Below are 17,465 nucleotides of genomic sequence, written 5' to 3'. Positions count from 1 at the left end.
CTCAAGAAAAACTCCTGCTCTGGAAATAAATCCACGCTGAAAAGCTAGGGAACAGCAGAATTCGTATTTGCAGCTGCAGTGTCTCGGCGGCTCTCCGTCAGCCCCGAACCCGGCTCCAGGCGACAGCCCTGTTGTCACTGCTTGTTTCTTCAAGGAAACCTCACAGCGCACCTCCTGCTTTGGGAACCGCCGTAGGAACAGGGCCGGCTGCATGCAGGGGTCAGGGCGGCCATACCCTGGAGCGAGCAAGGTGGGGGGAGCAGCGTTGTGCTCCTACAGAGCCGTTAGTACAGGGAGAGCCGGAGCGGCTGCTGCTGGCACGGCTGCTGGCAGAGCCCCCAGCGCCTACACCTGTAACACGGCCCCCTCCGCTCAGCGCCCTTCTCTTCTGCAACGTGGCTTTAACACGCAACGGCAGAGAACGTAATGCCCCAATCTGACTCCAACCTCAGCTGCAAAGGTTTGTCCGACCATGTGACACCCTAATAGGTGAGCAAGCTCTCTTCCCTCAGCTAGATGGCCACAGAAAATTGTAGCTTTGCTTAAAATACAGGCTCCACCAGCCAGGTAAGAAGAGTTTGCAAGAAATGCTCAAAAATCACTACCCGGGTCCCGTCTGCCTAAAACGCACATCCTTTGTCGTGGTTGTCACTGAACAAAGAGGTGACTGGAAAAGAGACTGACAGGGTGCAGGGAGGGGGGGAGATGTCAAAATAGGAGATTACTGCTTATTGGTTGGTTTAGCAATATACAACATATTTATGCATACCTCAGAGTAAATCAGGAGGTGATGGGCAAGAGCCGGGGCTGAGGCACTAGGCAGCCAGGGACGGGCTTTCCCTGCTGAGGACGTGCTTTCACCCCACGCACCCTCCTCTCAAACACGCTCCTGCTTGCGCTTGGTCCCACGCGCTAGGCACGGACATCCCCTAGCATGAACATGCAGGCTCCACAGCCTCGACAGGGAAGCGACAACAAGGGCCGGGCAAAGCTGGACAGCACAAATGAAGGCACGGCCGGCGGCACTGGGTTTGGCCTGGCTCACAGCCCCACCGTGCGCACGGCCTGCTACCGGCATCAGGGCCTGCCAGGAGCAAGGCTGGACCAGCGCCAGCTCCTCACACCCTTCCTGGGGTTTCCAAGCCATTTTTAAATGCTCGCATTTCAATTTCCCCTGCGAGCATTGCACAGGAACCGAATTTCACATCTATCTTTCCCTGCATTTGCAGATGCTGCCTTTTATATTCTCTCAGATGAAATTCTCACCAGGGGTGGATGTCGCGAGCCGGTAAGGGGGCAGAAAGCCGCGTGTGGCTCCCCCAGACACCCCGGTAAGCCATGGCACGCAGGCAACACCTGGGAGCATCCCACACCTGCCCCTTGGCTGAAAAATCAGCCATCTGGCTCCTCAAATCCCAACTGGGGATCTGCGCTGGCACTCGGGGATCCAGCTGTGAGGCTAATCTAAGCAATACAATTTATTTTCCAATCTGACTCCTAGGCCCCTGCAGCCAAACGCAGCCCACGCCCCCCCCACCCCAGGAGGGGCTGTGTCCGAAGGCCTCCTGCAGCTGGAACGGATGCTGACCCCCGCCACCAGAAACCTCACCACATTGTCCTTCCTCTGAGGGTAAATCAAGCGTTTTACGCTGAAGCACAAGCCGAAGGGCTCCGGGTGTAAACCCCGTGCGTTTTGTGAGCCCCCCCAGGCTGGAGCGGCCGCCCCAGGATGCTGAGGAGCGGCAGCAGCCAAGCAAGGCGGCTCCGCGCCCCCCGGCCCCGCGGGCGAACCCTGCCATGCCGCCGCATCTCACACAACCCCCCAGCACCGGTCCTTGGACCTTGAAAACATTATTTTCATTAAAACAAATTAAAAAATACCAAGAAGGGAAAGCCTCACATATTTACAGGGAGGAAGAGAAATGGTAACATTTAAAGAGTCTTTTTTGGAAGCACAAAATGAAATAGGTCCATTATGTGAAACAGGCTATGACAAAAAAAGATTACTGAATATCGCTTAAGAAACCCTATTCTTTGATTTCCCAGATTCACAGATCCTGTGTTTCACAGCATTCTGTGAAAATGTTTCCTATGCCCTACCCAGACACATCATATGGATCACTGGACTGATCGACTTTGTTCCTGTGGATATCATTTATCTAACTATTTATTTCGATATTTTACAGACGTTTTGACAGCACCCGACTCATGCATCAAAAACATTCAGCTGGACATTTCCACCTCTAAACGAGGAGGATTACACAGATCCCCCACAATCTTTACTGGGATCAGTCTGCTCTGTTCCCAAAAGGTGACAAAACCTGTTTTTTGTTTTCCCCTCAACCTCTATTCACAAATCAGCCTTTTGTCTCTTTCAGTAATTGCTATACATTTATTTCTAAGCAATTTCTCAGTAATTCAAATTTCCACTAAGAGCTCCCTGCACTCCACATTTCTCAATCACAGCCGTAATTGTAGCTATGCTTTTTGTCCGCTCCGCCGCAGTTTATTTAAGGTGGCCCCGGGTGCGGAGCCGGGGGCTTCCCCACGCCGGGGTGAGCCCCACGCTGCCGCCCGGCCACGAAGCCCACATGGGGGGGTCCCAGACAGGTAGGAGTCAACCCATCCCTGCCTCTCAAGTGAAAAACAGCAACAACAAAAGGCTACTAAAACAATTCGGGCTTTGTTTTTATTGCTTGAGCCTCAAGTTGGAAAAAAAACCCCCAATACTCCTGTGGGCAGTTCTACCAGATTTTCCTACTTTTATGTCCCGCAGGCAAGGGGAGAGACATGGCAAAGGGCCGCTCAGAGCTCCCATTTACAGGATGTTTATTGCGATTTTGGCTGTTAAAGGGCTGGTCCCGGCTGCCCCCCTGCAGGGACGCCCCCCCTTCCCCTACCCTGGCCGCCTCCCAGCCCGGCGCCCGACGCCCCCCGCTCCGCAGCGAGCAAGGGACAATCCCGGGCCCATCGCCTGTAAAAGGGATGAACGGGAAAGGAGGAAAGTCGCAAAAGTGGTGAAAAGGCTGCTCAGTGGCACACTCAGTAATGCACAGGAGCATTACTTTTAAATCGGAAAGGGTGTGCGATGCTGCGCTGACAGTTCCAGAGACAGGGTTGCTAGAGTATTTTATCATTTAGGAAAACGATTTCTGTCTCTACTAGAAATTGCTTGGAACTGACAAAATACAGTTGCTGCTCCAATCTTTAACGTTTCAAGACAAAATGAAATTACACCTTTAATCAATGGATGAGACTATATAGGGTAGAAAATGAGCATGGCTATTACCTGTTTTAATTGCATACTTCAGAGTCGTTCTGCAGTTCAATAAAATTTCTTCCAAGGTCTGTGGCTGGTCTGCCAGTTCCCAGTTATATTCCTGGAGCAGCTCATTTGGATAGTGGAAATCAATAACTTTTGTCGATCTATCAAAACTTTTCACCACATACTGAAGTAAAATGTCCACAACGTCTTGTAGGAAAGACATAGTTGTTATCTCTCCGTTGCATGCCGGCAGAAGATCTGGGAACGGAGAAATGAAAAGTTAACTTCATTTTACAACCATATACACAGATTTTGGACAAAGGCTTCTCCCATTTATGCTTAGGAAATCTTTTCACTGTGTTCAATACAAATAGACTTTGTTTTCATTTAATAAGCAAATTGGTAAGATTGTATTTTAAGGAATGTTCTGAGAGATAATAGGTTTTAATATCCTATCTAAAATAGTAAATTTTGCCCACAGTATATTTAAGACCAATTTTTAAGACAATGAGAGAGAGCAGAGAAACAAGAAAAAAGGGAAAACGAATCTAGGCAAAATAAAGATTGGGAAACAAACGCTACAAGAAGCACTCTAAAAACTGTCATTTGCCTTGCAATAAAATACCTTCCCTCGTGACTCTCCAATGCAAGTAACTTGTTGATAATTTAATGCCTTTTTCTGAGGCGATGCTGCACGGTCTCTCAGTGCACACGCTGACATCTTTTGTTTAAACTGAAGTGCGAGGGCTCAAGCAGAGCCAAGCTGTAGTGGAACCCCCTAATTTGGGGTAACCCGGGAGCAGGCAGGCAGGCAGCAGCAGCTCTCCCACGGCGGGGCCAGGAGGGCTGAGCTCGCCCCGCTTCGCCGTGCAAACGGGCGCGTTTCTGGCCAGCGCATTTCCGCGGGGAGCTGGCGCCTATGGAGGAGCGGAGACGCTACCTCCAAGGTCAGAAAAGATGAGGTGCAAAAATACCTCGAATTAAAATAAATCAGTAAGAGAGCGCTCCTTCTCCCTCCTCCCCGCAAACCTTAATTACATCGCAGGGACTTCAGCGAGAAGGTCGCTGCTGTCAGTATTCCTTAGAAAGAGCAACCTGCAGGCTCCAGCACGCCGGGATTTTACTGCTCTTTTTTCGAGGTCTTTTTTTGTTTGGGGTTTGGGGTTTTTTTGGCGGGTTTGAGAAGTGCCCAGCGCCCGCGGGTGCCGGGGAGGCGCAGGAGCCGGCGGGGGCTGGGGGCGCGGAGCTCCGCGGAGCCGTCGCCGCCGCGCATCGTCGGCCCCCCCGGCCTCCGCGCACCGCGGGCGGAGGCTATTTCCCGACCGAACGGCTGTTTTTTTGCTAGTTTCAGAGATGCGGCGTGGCCCGGGAGCGCCGTTACCTGTTGAGTGCAGAAAGGCGTAATTCACCTCCGCTTTTTGGCAGCCGCAGGGTTTTTTGTCGCAGGTACAGGCCGGCCGCGGCTCCGCTGCCCCCGGGGCTGCCCTGGCGCCGGTTTCCACGGGCTTCTCGGCATCTCCGTAGAGCAAGGCTTGACAGCGACACGGACACACGGCCTCAGCACCGCGGCCTCAGCACCGCAGCACCAGTCCCTGTCCCCCCGCACCCCCCGCCCCGGGGCAGGGCCCGCGGCCGCCCGCCAGCGGCCCGCGGGCGCGCAGCCTTGCCTCCGCCGCGGGCTGCCGGGGCCTCCCTGCCCTTACCGCAGAGTTTGTTTCCGATCCCTCCCGTGAACTTCTGGGCAACCTGACACCAGGCTCTGGCTGCAAGAGAAAATGGAGCGGAGGGTCCGTGGGGACGGGTGCGGGCGGGGGGCGCCTCGTCCGCCACCCGGCACTGCCCCCCGAGACCCCGCTGCCCAGCGGAGCCGAGCCGAGCTAGAGCCGCCGTCGGTCCCCGCCGCTCCGTCCCGCTGGTCGAGCTGCCACAAAGGGTCTCCTGCGAGCGGGCAGCGCTGCCGCGGCGGCCCCGCGGCTCCGTCGGGCCGGTCCCGCCCGGCTGCTCGGCGCCCCCCTACCTGTGCCGGGGCTCTCGGCGGCCGCGGAGCCCTCCTCGGCCCCGAAGGGCCAGAAGCCGGAGCCGGGGCTTGCCATGGCGGAGGCGAACCGGCGGGGAGGGCAAGGAGCGGCGAGCTGCAACCCAGGCGGCCTGAGCGAGTGTGCGTGAGTGTGAGTGTGCGGGTGTGTAAGTGCGTGCGTCTGCGCCAGGCGGCGGCAGGCGAAGGGGCGGGGGCGACCCGGGCACGCGTGGGTGGGAGCGTCTCCCGTGGGCGCCCCCGGGGCGCGCTCCGCCGAGCTGCCGCGATCGCTCCCCGCAGCCGCCGCGCCGCCGGCCGCTGCCCCCCTCCTGGGACGGGGCAGGCGGTGCCGCGGGGACCGGGGCAGGTGCCCCGCAGGGCCGGGCAGCGGCCGCGGCGGCTGCCGTGAAGGGTGCCCCGGCACCTTGCCCCGAAGGGGCGGCGGGGGGGCGCTCCGGGCAGACCCGAGACCCAGGGGCAGCCTGCGTGGGGGCTGCAGCAGCCTCGGGGGCTGAAGGCGAGCGAGGTGCCTTGTGCCGCCGCCACCGTCTCACCGACGGCCCGGTGGCCCCTGCGGCGGCAGCCCGGCGGGCTGGGGAGCGGGGGGCCGAGCCCCCGGCGCCGCCGAGCGCTGAGCGGAGGGGAAGGGTGCTTTTTAGGGTTTTTGCGCGGGCGGCCGCGGCAGTGCCCCGACGGGAGGACTGGAACACCGGCCCCTGGGGCTACGGGGAACCCTCCCCAATCCCGTGAGCTGTAAAGCACCGAGAAATCCCCCCCGCCCCTCACCCCCTGCACCGGAGCATCCCCGCGGCTGCGACGAGGGGAGTCCCGGGCGGCGGTGCCGAGGCCAGGACAGCCCCTGCCGTAGGCGGCGAGCAGCGGGGGAGTCCCGGGGGGGAAGGGACAACCCTCCCGAGCCCCCGCCGCCCCGCCAGGCCCCGCCCGCAGCCACCGGCGGGGGCTCTGTCGGGCCGGGCTGCCGCGGAGAAGGCGCTGGCGGAGGGGCTCGTGCGGGGCGGGGGCGCCTGCCGCTTCCTCCTTCCGCTCCTGGGCCGGGCAAAGGGGTCCCGGCTCCGCTCCCGCGGAAGTGGCGGGAGGAGCCCTGCGCGGCGGTGCGGTTGCCTGGGGGGGGGGGCGGCCCCTGGCTCCTGCGCCTGCCTGCCCCGGCGTCTCTGCGGGCACCCCTGGGCCGCTGCTGGGGTCTCCGCCGGGGCTGGGGGCCCGGCGGAGCCGCCCTTCCCGCTCCAGCCCCGTGGGAAGCAGCAGGTCTCGGAGGCGAGACTGGAAAAGGAGGAAAACAACCGCTCCCTTTCCGTCCCCGACGTCGTTTCTGAAGGCAACCAAACCTCCTCCCTCCACCCAGCCGGTTCCCCGCAGGAGCACGGTGCCCGTCCTTGCCGTGGCTGCCTCTCCTGCCGCACAGGAGAGATTCCAAGCCCTAACCCTAGGAGGGAGGCAGGCGAGACCATGCCAGGCCACGATTCGGTCGTGCCGAGAGCGCTGGCCACCCAGACCCCCCCAATGCTCCTCGCAGCCAGGCCCTGGGGGCTCCCAGGCTGCGTTCGGCCGAGGGCATCTCTCTCCGCTTTCTACATGCCCCCGCATGGTTACTAGGACTGTCCCCCCCCACTGAAATCTCAGGGAATCGTCTTGATGTTTTTCAACACTGGCCTAGTGAGAAAGTAAAAGAAAACCAGCCCAGGCATCTCTGAAATTACAGGTCTGTTCCGGTTTCCAGATCACATCGGCTTTAAGGAAGCGCAGACCATAACTCAGGCTTTCCATGGCGAAAGGCTGCTGTGAGCTCTTCCCCGCCTTGCTCACTCATGCCCCAGTCCACAATGTTTCGTCAGTTCTGGGTGTGATTCAGACACAGACAACCGTATCACTGCTTTGTGCATTTTTATTTACTTTACGGTTTTAATAATACATGAGAAAGCAACTTTAAAACTGATTTCAAAATTTAAACAATTTATCACGAATTTTACATTGCAGCAAATTTTAATCCAGTGCACAGCCTTATAACGAGTTACAGATCAGGAAGCAACGGTTACCTGTCTCTGGAGAAAGGGCCAAGTGTGTGGGGGGAACAGACAAAAACCCAATCCCTGTGGCTCGCTGCCGCCGCCAATCGTAGTATTTAAGAGAGCTAAGCAAGGGAGCAGGATCAGGCCTTTATGAAATGATGAAATTTGCCTTCTCTCGCTTTGCAGCTGGGAACACGCAATTATGAATCCTGAAAGGAAGCGCAGCAATTATCTGTGTGGTTTCTGTGAAATAAGGTCTTTTGAATAAAGAATCGGGAAATTTTGAACACGGTGGCTATTGCTTTTATTTCCACTTAATTTCTAGTGGAACTGATTAAGAATGATCATTACATTTAGGCAGCAATCAATCAGAGAGTGTATTTCTATTCCTTCCTTGGCACCCCAGAGATTAAGATTCCTAAAAATCTAATGCAAAGGAGAACAAAGCAAACACAATTTAAAAGTTCATCACTTAGTAACAAAGCTCAGAGGCAGAGGAGAGGGCTGGATAGGCTTCCCATAAATGGACATCACCAACATAAAGATTATACACACAATATTGTCCTTTAAAACTGGCTACTAGCTTTACAGTAAAGTCAATGATGAACTAAACTGCCATAGTATGCTATCCAATTAATCATTTAGATTTGTTTCATTAGAGGGACACTTGCCATATACAGTTCATCCAAAAATTTAGGCAGTGTAAACCTAAAATGAGCAGAAATTCCCCTACGGTGTTCTTGTAATTTTTTTTTCCTGTAAAACAATATATTAGAAACAATAACTAAGGTTTTTTGAAGGTGCATATGGGAATTTGAAAGCTTAACTAGGGAACTATAAACTAAATGATCTATTTTAATTGGACGAGACTGATGAAATGCAAAAAAGAAAGAAATACACATTGAGGAAAGTAAACTAGATTTAAGCTGCTTAACATCTAATAATTTTAAGATGAAGCAGTGGGATCCGAAAGAAAGCTGATTTTTATATTAGGTTTTTTTAAAGTATATGATATGCGACTGACAGTGTCCCTTTGCAACGGTGTTGGGCTGTAAACCACAGTAATTCATATTCACATGAACACACACGTTGTAAACTTGAAACATTGGATATTTAAAAAAAAAAAAGGAAGCACATGGTATAAAATGATAAAAAAGATTATGCTAATAAAAGCCAAATGGCAGCAGGAACAGCAGCAGCAGCTAGAACTGCTGGATAAGGCGCCGGCGCTGTGAGGTCTTCCGCAGCAGTCGTCTGTAGTCATAGGGATTATCTTCGGTTTTACTGTCTTCCAGGGGGCTTTCTGCAACCCTCGACCTAGGGATTAAGCGCAGAAGTGTTTCAGAAATTAAAGTCAAAACATTTACCTTGGCAAACGCTCCTAATCGACTGCTTAACCTCCACCCTCGATGGAAAAAATAAAAGGAGAAAGAAAAAAAATCAACTGACTTTGCTAGGCCTCTTCCTGTGCTGCATAAAGCAGGCACCTCAGAACAAACACGTTATATACTAAGAGCAGATGAACACAGCAGAACAACGTGTTCTTCTACAAAGGGGACATAATTAAAAGAACATAAAAACATTGAGAAGGTGGGGGTGCTTTGCAGTAGCGTTTGTCTGATGGTCACTGAAGAGATTTTCAGTTGGTGTAAATTTGTTTGGTCTGTTTTTAACCTGCCTGGGAGCTCACTGTAAGTGTCCATCTCATTTTATTTTTTTTTCAGATGGCAAGCTGCATTTTGGAAACTACCTCTGACAGGCTGGAATGGTGACCTGCCACCAGGTGTTACCATGGAGCAAGATTAAAAATAAAACTCAGTTATTCAAAGAGTATATTACTCTGAAATAACTACAAAAATTTGTAGTGTTCTACATTAAAGGTGTACACCACCATTGGTCCTACACCAGCGTCGAAGGTAAACTGCCAAAGTCACTTCTGTAGGTTGAAGTGACTGTATAGTCCTTAGATCCAGGTGACGCCATTCAAGAGATGCTGAAGTGCGGAAATGTTTATTAATTGCATTCATCTGCCCTCAGAGGTAACAGTGTAAATTTAAAAGTTACACAGAGTTTTTTCACTATGGCTAATTAGGATGCAATCAGAGCAGCACACAGTAAAAGGTAAGAAATTCCTTTTAGTGAGCTCAGTGGCAAGATTCTCATTCCTCTAAACCAGACCTCAGGGTGAAAGATTTGGTGTAATTAACAGCCCTAGAAATACACCTTTTTCCAAGGGATGTAAAAGGTATATTAATTCCCTGATATAATTATTTTTAATTCCATGCTTTCACAACACCTTCCTAAAACTAATTTAGATCCTACCTGAAAAAATGCCAAAAATAACATACGTAAGGGGCATTCTACATACTACAAACATTTCTTTACTACTGTGGATACATTTTCAAATTCAGCAATCCTCCCAGACTTAGTGTTTTCCTTAAGCCGTTGACCTAGACATTTTCCAAGTTTTTCTTACATATATGAAGACACAAGAAGATACAAATATATAAAGATATGTAAATATATGTTTGCACATGCAGTGTGTGTGGGTGAATTGGCAGGAGTGAGAACATGAATTTCCTTAGCCCAGCAGAGGTCACCCTCTATGAAGTCTATGCGGGAAGAGAGGAGGTTGAGCAAGCCCTCCTTTAGGGTTTTTCTCCTGGCTGTCCACCTTGGTGGGGTCCACCACAGGCTATAAACACATATGGTGCTACAGGACAGCAGGAAAAGGAGGCAGCCAAGCTGGTGTCTTATCTGCAGAAAGCAGGCAGAAAGTTCAGCGCACATCCACCCTATTTAAAACCTAACTGATCAGAAATTTTTAGGTTCTGCGTTAGTTTAATTTGATTTTAGATCAGAGATTTACAGCAGGATAACAGTCTGACCTGTATCTGGCACTCAGGAAGCCAAAAACTAGCAGGTAGGCTGAGCACCAATCATACTAGCATTTGTCCCTGCTGCACAAAGATGGGAAATTTTCACCTATACATTTTACAAGTTAATTTGGCAAGATTCCATGAATAAAAAAATAGATTTATGTCTAATTTGAAAGTGTATCTTTCTTTTTATGAATCTTTTGAATATCTCAGCAAGGATATACAACATTTATTTTTTCCTATTATTATTTTGTATGAATTACCGCTCAGTAGCTCTTAAAATTGAAGTCCTGCGCTCAGCTGGGTGTCTCTTCTTTCTTGTGGTAGAACTGCTGTCCTTTGAGGTGGAATCAGTAGATGAAATTTCTTGGTAGTAGATATCTAAATCTAGCACTTTGCTCAGACTGTCAATAAATAAGTACACTAAGTTAGCAGTTTCACTTTTCAATATTATATTCAACATTTAAAAATAAGGCAACCAAATATCATTATTAGTTGTGTTTATGTGTTGATGATCTAAGGAAAAACATATGTATAAGCACAAGAAATCAGTCTCTGAAATGTGACTGCTGTACGATGCAGATATTGAGAATTGTGAAATGCTAAATACTTTTAGATGTTCATAAAGCAGACATATATGACTGAAATTGGGTTTGCCATTATATTCAATGGAGAGGCATTTTTATGATATAATTCATCTGACCTATTTTAGATACCTCTTTGAGGAAGAGACGAATCATTTTCCTAAAGATGACTATTTTTTTCTCTGAGCATAAGAAAAGAGTGTAAAGCAACTAGTTCAGGTACCGGTGTCAATAATGCAGATGTCTCTTATTTTGTTAGATGAATGCTATCCAGAGTATCATATGTACAGAAAAAACCAATCCCAACATCCAGTTTAGAATGGCTAGGGAAAAAAATAATATCCTAGAAGCAACCTGAAAAAAGAAGTTCAGAATTCAATTCTCACATTGGTAGAAACCAGAAATAACTCATTGATTTCAGTTGCTATGTTCTACTAATACAGAGGCAGCACATGAAAGAAGATGCAGTCATGGAACTGGTTAACTAGATTTAAGATGAGTAAAACCTAACTGAGGCCAAAATGAGAGACAGCACTAGATTTAGATTTTTTTTTTTTTTTGGCTAAACAGGAGACAACAAAAGGTGTGAAATTTTTCAGGATCCAAATGACATCAGAATAAGAGCTGTAGCAGACCAGACATGGGAGACATGGACATTAAGTGAATCCTTTAAGCATGTGGCATAATCAAGTGCAATTTAAACTGTGGTTGAATGAAGGTAGATGCTGTGAGCACGTATTACGTGCATATAATGTCATGTAACTTCCTTTGAGATACATGTTTTAGATACCGAGTTTGTATTCTGCAACTTTAGCTGAGAGTAGTGCTAAGAGCCCATTCATTTTGCATCTGTGACCAGGCTACCATAGCACGCATGCTATAGTACCATAGCGATGTCACCGGGGAGCAGCAAAAAAGCTTAAGTAGAGAAACACAAATAAAATAAAGCCAGGAGCTGTGAACCAGGTCTACAGCACACGTAAGGATCTAAGATACAGAAGGGCAGAATATATCTGTTGCTTGCTTTATTTCTGCAGAGACCCATCAAAATAGGTTAGTTACACTGCGAAGAAAAGACTTGTGATTGAAATTTCAAGGGCTGCTCTTCTTTACCTGTTATTAATAATTATTGTTTTAATTTTTTATGATCTATTTCCAAACAGTCATATATTTTTAGGAGATAATTTTAACAGTCTTTGTATTTTTGCTAACAAAAAAGAACTGATTGCTCATTTGCTTTGACTGGAATTTTAAGCACCTTCAATTATTTTCTCTGTCAGAACTATCTTTGATGTGGACCTTATCTTAACTTATTATTATGCTTGTGTTGCCATGGTAAAGGGCCATGCTATAGTAAAACTGAACAACTGAATTCTATAATGGACTTTTGTCGTTGAAAATTGCATATTTTAACTTTGTATATGATGCCCTTCCTGTGAATCACCAAATTACTATGCTTTTTTAATGCTTTATTCTCCTGGTTGAAGTACAGCTAAGAACTATTTCTAGAGTACTAAAATGACAATAGTGAGATAATGAAAAAAATTACCTTTCTTTTCTTGGTTTCCGTTTTTCATCTTGTATTGATTTCTAAGAAAATAGAAAGTAATTAAAAAAATACTAAAAGGAAAGCTTATGCAAAGATACAATGCATCAATATGTTAGGTAGGAGAGTGTTGTATATTTTTTGTTAAAAGAAAATATAGAAAATCTAATTTGCTGAGCAAGCGCCCCAGAAAAATCTCTTTTCAGAATCTTTGAGACTGAGAATGGGATTAGCACTGCTACTCCCAAATTTCAGTTGCCATACTGTGAAAAAAAGCTAAAGTGATCGTGATCAGAACAAAAAAGGATATCTAAAACTTTCAAATATCTGTAGTTGTTTTAATGAGTTGATATCACTATCTCACTGAGGGAAATTTACTATGATACCATGAGAATTTCCATGAATACAGACATTGCGGTGGGAGCAAGCATAATCTTCTTGTCACAGATTTTAGTAGAATAAAATGGACATTTAAAAAGCAGTATACTAGGTGGCAAAAGCACCTTTAGGATACAAAACATCCAGAAAGGCAGAGGAGAGAGATTTATAGGGAATGTGAATAATTTCTTATCTCTCATAGATTCTGTCCCTACAGCCAAAACAATGCTATGCTGCAGCATCTAAAGCATCACACTTCAGAAGCAGTATTTTTAAGTGCAGATGGTCTTAATTTTGGTCTTAATTGTGTTTCTTGCAAATCAGTGAAAACTTATTAGAATTAGTGAATTGTACCACTGCAAGGTCACTGAGAACCAGAAATCCTGATGGACAGGCACTGCTTATGCAGGTAAATGCACAAGACGTATAATTTCAAAATGATAGGCTGATCTAAAGAAATACACCCCAAAATAAACTTTTAGTGCCTTGTATGAACAATGGGCTATTGTCAGACTTCATTGAAACCTGTGCACCACTTCAGCTCATTTGATATGCAAGGAGATGAGTGAGAATGGAAGGTGTCTAATTAATATCTGTAACATGATGTGAGAGAAATATCTATTTTTGCAGAAGACAGAGGAAATTTTTCAAAAAACGCCTTCACTTTCAGGTGATCTGGGCTTGATAATAATCTCTAAATACCTGCACGTCACAGAGATTTTTAGTAAGGTAGGAAATTCATGATGGCTGGAAAAGCTGACTACCCTCATTAGAGCTCAATGACTTGCCCAAAGTCTAAGAATTTACGAACTAATAGGTCCCCTTTCTAAACTTCAGTGTAGTAGATATTTACACTGAACCTTTCCCTGACCAGTGTTAGGAAGACAGGCTTCTCTTTTTCACGCCTTCTAGAAAAATACAACTAATTGAAGGTAATATTGATTAATACCTTGAAAAACTGCTGCTAAAAATTCATTTAAAAATTCCCCGGCATTACTGCAGTTTTTGTTTGCACTGATGCGATGGCTGTTTTCTGATATGGAGCTGGCCATGTAACAAATTAGCTTTCAGAAAATACTACGTTCCTGACTGTATAGTCTCGGCTTTCTAAATATGCATTTACTTCAGAATTACACTTCACCTCAGAAATTTCCTAATACAGAATTCAGTGTCATGCCTTTCATTTCAGTCCTTTATCTCACCAATCTTGCTTTCACAAAACAAATCTTATTCTTACATGCCAATTTATTTTTAAGAATATAATTTCTTTTCAGAATATCGCTTTTCCAAATATCGCTGTGTTATTTCAAACCCCCCATAATAAAACATAGCCGTATTTGTCTTTTTTGGTATGCCAGACACAACTCTCCCTGAAGGCCCTGGTGACACCTTCTGTTGAAAGGAGAGGCAATTGTTACGGTTAGTTTATTAGCTGGGCTCTCACCGGCTGTTAAAATAGGTCACTAAGATACAGGCACCTCGAGCAAATGAGTTTAATTGCTTTTTTTGTTGGAACTGCTTTCTGAGCTGCTTTTACATTCTCTCTTTCTGCTTACTTTCTTGCCTTTTTTTCTATATTTAAGGGCACTGAAGTCAAGAGTGGAAAGCAGCCCTTGGTATCTGAACTTGGACCACAGGCTATATATAGAGACACTCAAATCCATTAGTCTCCTGAGCTGTTGGTATTTGCCAATTCCTTCATAATCACAATCTGACACATTTGTCAAGGAAGTTACAGTGTGCATACTAATACAGCCTATTTTAATATTTGCTCTCTCTGCAAGATCAAGCACTAATTTAGACACTTAAAATAGCTCTCCGAATGAACCTGTTTCTCTCTCGTGACTTACAAAGAAACTACAGAGACCGGGCACTTAATCTGGGTTTTGAAAGTGCAAATGCTGCTTATGCGTATAATGAATGTACGTATGTTTAGGTACCAAACTAAAAATTGGCCTGACCTAGAGCCCCAATCAGCGTAACTCTGAACCTTAATAATTTCAAATCTAGTTTGAAAAGTGAAGTTTGTGGCCTGCCTCCTTTCAGCAGGGCACAGTTTTTATGTTGTATTAGAAAGGAATACAGGGCATCGGGCAATTAGAAAGAAAGTTTAGGTGGGAATTATCTGGCAGTCTTAGCCCACAAAAGCTTGCTAAACTCACATGTATTAGAGTGTAGTAGGTGGAGTCTTCTGGATTATTTAATGTTTTAGGCTTCCGTGGCCTCCTTGGGGGTCTCTGCATTGGGCGAGAGTCTTCTACTTTGGCTGCAACTGTAAAAAAGCAGAAGATAGCAATGCTTATTTCTTCACAGAACGGGAGGCTGTTACAAAAACAGGAGAGAATTTCAGCCAAAAGAGCAAAAAAATCCACATAGCCACTTCTACTGCTTGAGGTAACTCAAGAAAGCAACTGTTTGGGGCATTTCCATGACCAGACTGGGAAGGGGAATGGGTTTATCCGTTTGAGTCCCGACTACCACACGGACACATGCCACGTAATGAATGTCAGGCTGGAACAGCCCAGCAGCCTGCCTGGCACAGGCTTCTCCTTCTGAAAAGGGCTGATGCTCCACGTTCAGAAAAGAACTCTGAGGGTAATGGCTACTGGAAGGCTACCATCTTGTAACAGGGACCTGGCTGGCGGTGATGGTATTTTTTCTGACTCAAGTCAATTGTTAAAGTGCCGAATGAGGGAACTAGCATTAGACCTCTGATTCAGAGGTTAGTCCTCTACATTATCATGGTGTAGGTTTTCCCCAAGGTCTCCCGCTGAGGGTGTTCTGTTTCAAGCCAAATCATGTACCACTGGGCCCCACAGCGTGACCGTGTCCATCACATCCAGTGTAATCTTGTTTAGTGTACTCAACTTCCGGTCTATTTCTACAAAAATTTTCTGCAAACATGCAAAAAATATTTTCATTCTAATGGAAACGAAATCAAGATTTTAACACAAAATGGAACTGCTGTCTTCTGGCAGTCTCCAAACTCAGAGTTAGACACTGACTTGTGGGTTACATTGGCTGGCAAATGTCTTGGATATTTGCTTGTTAAAAATCTATATGCAATTCTGACAGCGCCAAGATATAGGGCTGCTAAGTGTTCATAGGCTCATAGGTTCTGAGACCACAGAACTGACTCTGCAGGGCTGAGGAACCACAAATGTACAGTGTAATGAGCATGATCACCTTACATTCAGCTTCAGCTATAGGAAAAGTTAATAGGGGGCTACGGCAATTCCTTTGTGATGAAGTAGGTGGGAGTTGCAGGGCAGCAGAACACCTACAATACAGATGGGTCATAGGGGCACATACAGGGTGATCAATGAAGTCACAGCACAAGGTCTAGGCACAGTGAATTATGTGCCCACATATATTGCATTATCCAGTGAGGTTTTAGATTGTCCTTGTCCCATCACAGAAGTATTCAGAGGACAGTCCATGAGAAAAAACCTCCTTACTCATAAATGAATATAGTGTGAAGGTAGAACGAGGATCTGGCTCCCAATGAATTACTGAAGTGTGTTCTGCTGATCTAATCCTCTTTCACATGAAGTGACTTTTAACTCCATAACCCCAATGTGCTAACTATGTGTGATTGAGTCTTAGAAGGAAGAATGTATTTTGTTCTCTAATGACCATCAGAAACCCTTTTACACAATAAAAATAAAACCTCTCCCATGTACATCAGACATCTTTTTAATTAAGGAGGTGGCACAATCATTTGAAATGAGAAACTATCAGTAATACATCAGTGTTGACTCCTGCAAAATTAGCTGTGTAAGTTTTTTGTTATGTGTGATAAATAAAGGCTTGTAAAGGTCATGGATATACAGAGGAGGCAGAATGAATAATGTTAATTTAAATTGTAGTTAGATAATGATTACATTTATTGTTTTAGTTTCTTATCTGAAATGCAGACTGCTTCTCATGTAATGAATGAACAAGTATCTTTTAACATTTTGCACTTAAGAGAACAATGGTGTTTTTCTAAGCTGGGGTACAGATAATTCATGTTAAACAATGAAATTTAGATGCAATAAATTTATTTCAGTAACCTGTTTTAAATATAAATTACATTCTTTGATTTGAATAGGTATAGCAGGCCTGACTGTGGTCTTACGTGGGCTGTTGTTACTCTGCTGCATTTCAAATGGGCCACCTGGAGTTATCTGAGTTTCCATTTGTGACAGAGTAGAGGCATATCTTCCCTGTTTTATTTTTAAACACAACAGGAGCCTAAGCTGGAACCAACATCTTAAAAAAAACCCTTAAAATTCAGTGTAGTTGAATAGAAACACCTAACGCCTTGTCTGTAGGACATTTTCAAAAATTGTGTCAAAGATCATGACTGCATGAAAATCTGGAAAAAGAAAATGAAGCCAAATTGAGGGCTTTAGGAAAATCCCAAGGAAAAGGCTCTCATAGTACCTAAAGATTTTTTATTGTCCCCTAAGAATTCATCACTATGTATGCTGTTACGTTATTTAATTCATCACTGTCAAACACATAAAACATTATCGTATTCTAGATGACAATTATTCCAACTGAAATTACTTGTATACTTCTTGCATAAGTGCTCTGCAAAAAAGATTCCTCTTACATTCAAAAAACATCATTTTGACAATGGTAAGGGTTTCAGTAAAAAATAGCTTTTCATCTCGGCTCGTGTGTTGTACATATGTATGAACTATGCAAAAGAATTGAGGGGAGAGAAATACCATGTTGGGGCAAGCAGCCTTCTAAGCTTGGACCTCCATCGTTCCTTTTTA

At 46.2% G+C, this 17,465-nt stretch overlaps 2 protein-coding genes across 2 annotated transcripts in view; both read right to left on the bottom strand.

The window, feature by feature from the left end:
• Positions 1–5,572, bottom strand: part of GAD2 (glutamate decarboxylase 2) — a 41,326-nt gene extending 35,754 nt beyond the window's left edge. Inside the window, exons 1-4 of the mRNA XM_075143943.1 lie at positions 5,283–5,572; positions 4,969–5,028; positions 4,647–4,796; positions 3,290–3,523 (exon numbers count right to left, since the gene is read on the bottom strand). Of these exons, the coding sequence (XP_075000044.1) occupies positions 3,290–3,523; positions 4,647–4,796; positions 4,969–5,028; positions 5,283–5,358 (520 nt within the window). The 5' untranslated portion in view covers positions 5,359–5,572. The remainder of the gene's footprint in view (positions 1–3,289; positions 3,524–4,646; positions 4,797–4,968; positions 5,029–5,282) is intronic.
• Positions 5,573–7,170: 1,598 nt separating this feature from the next.
• The window catches only part of MYO3A (myosin IIIA), a 120,386-nt gene continuing 110,091 nt past the window's right edge, over positions 7,171–17,465 (bottom strand). The window contains exons 33-36 of the mRNA XM_075143942.1: positions 14,859–14,968; positions 12,322–12,362; positions 10,452–10,592; positions 7,171–8,626 (exon numbers count right to left, since the gene is read on the bottom strand). Coding sequence (XP_075000043.1) covers positions 8,512–8,626; positions 10,452–10,592; positions 12,322–12,362; positions 14,859–14,968 — 407 coding nt within the window. The 3' untranslated portion in view covers positions 7,171–8,511. The remainder of the gene's footprint in view (positions 8,627–10,451; positions 10,593–12,321; positions 12,363–14,858; positions 14,969–17,465) is intronic.

This window comes from Calonectris borealis, chromosome 2 (assembly GCF_964195595.1).
Source record: "Calonectris borealis chromosome 2, bCalBor7.hap1.2, whole genome shotgun sequence".
NCBI lineage: Eukaryota > Metazoa > Chordata > Aves > Procellariiformes > Procellariidae > Calonectris > Calonectris borealis.
The sequence above is the reverse complement of the archived record's forward strand: the minus strand, read 5'-3'. Positions and strand labels throughout refer to the sequence as shown.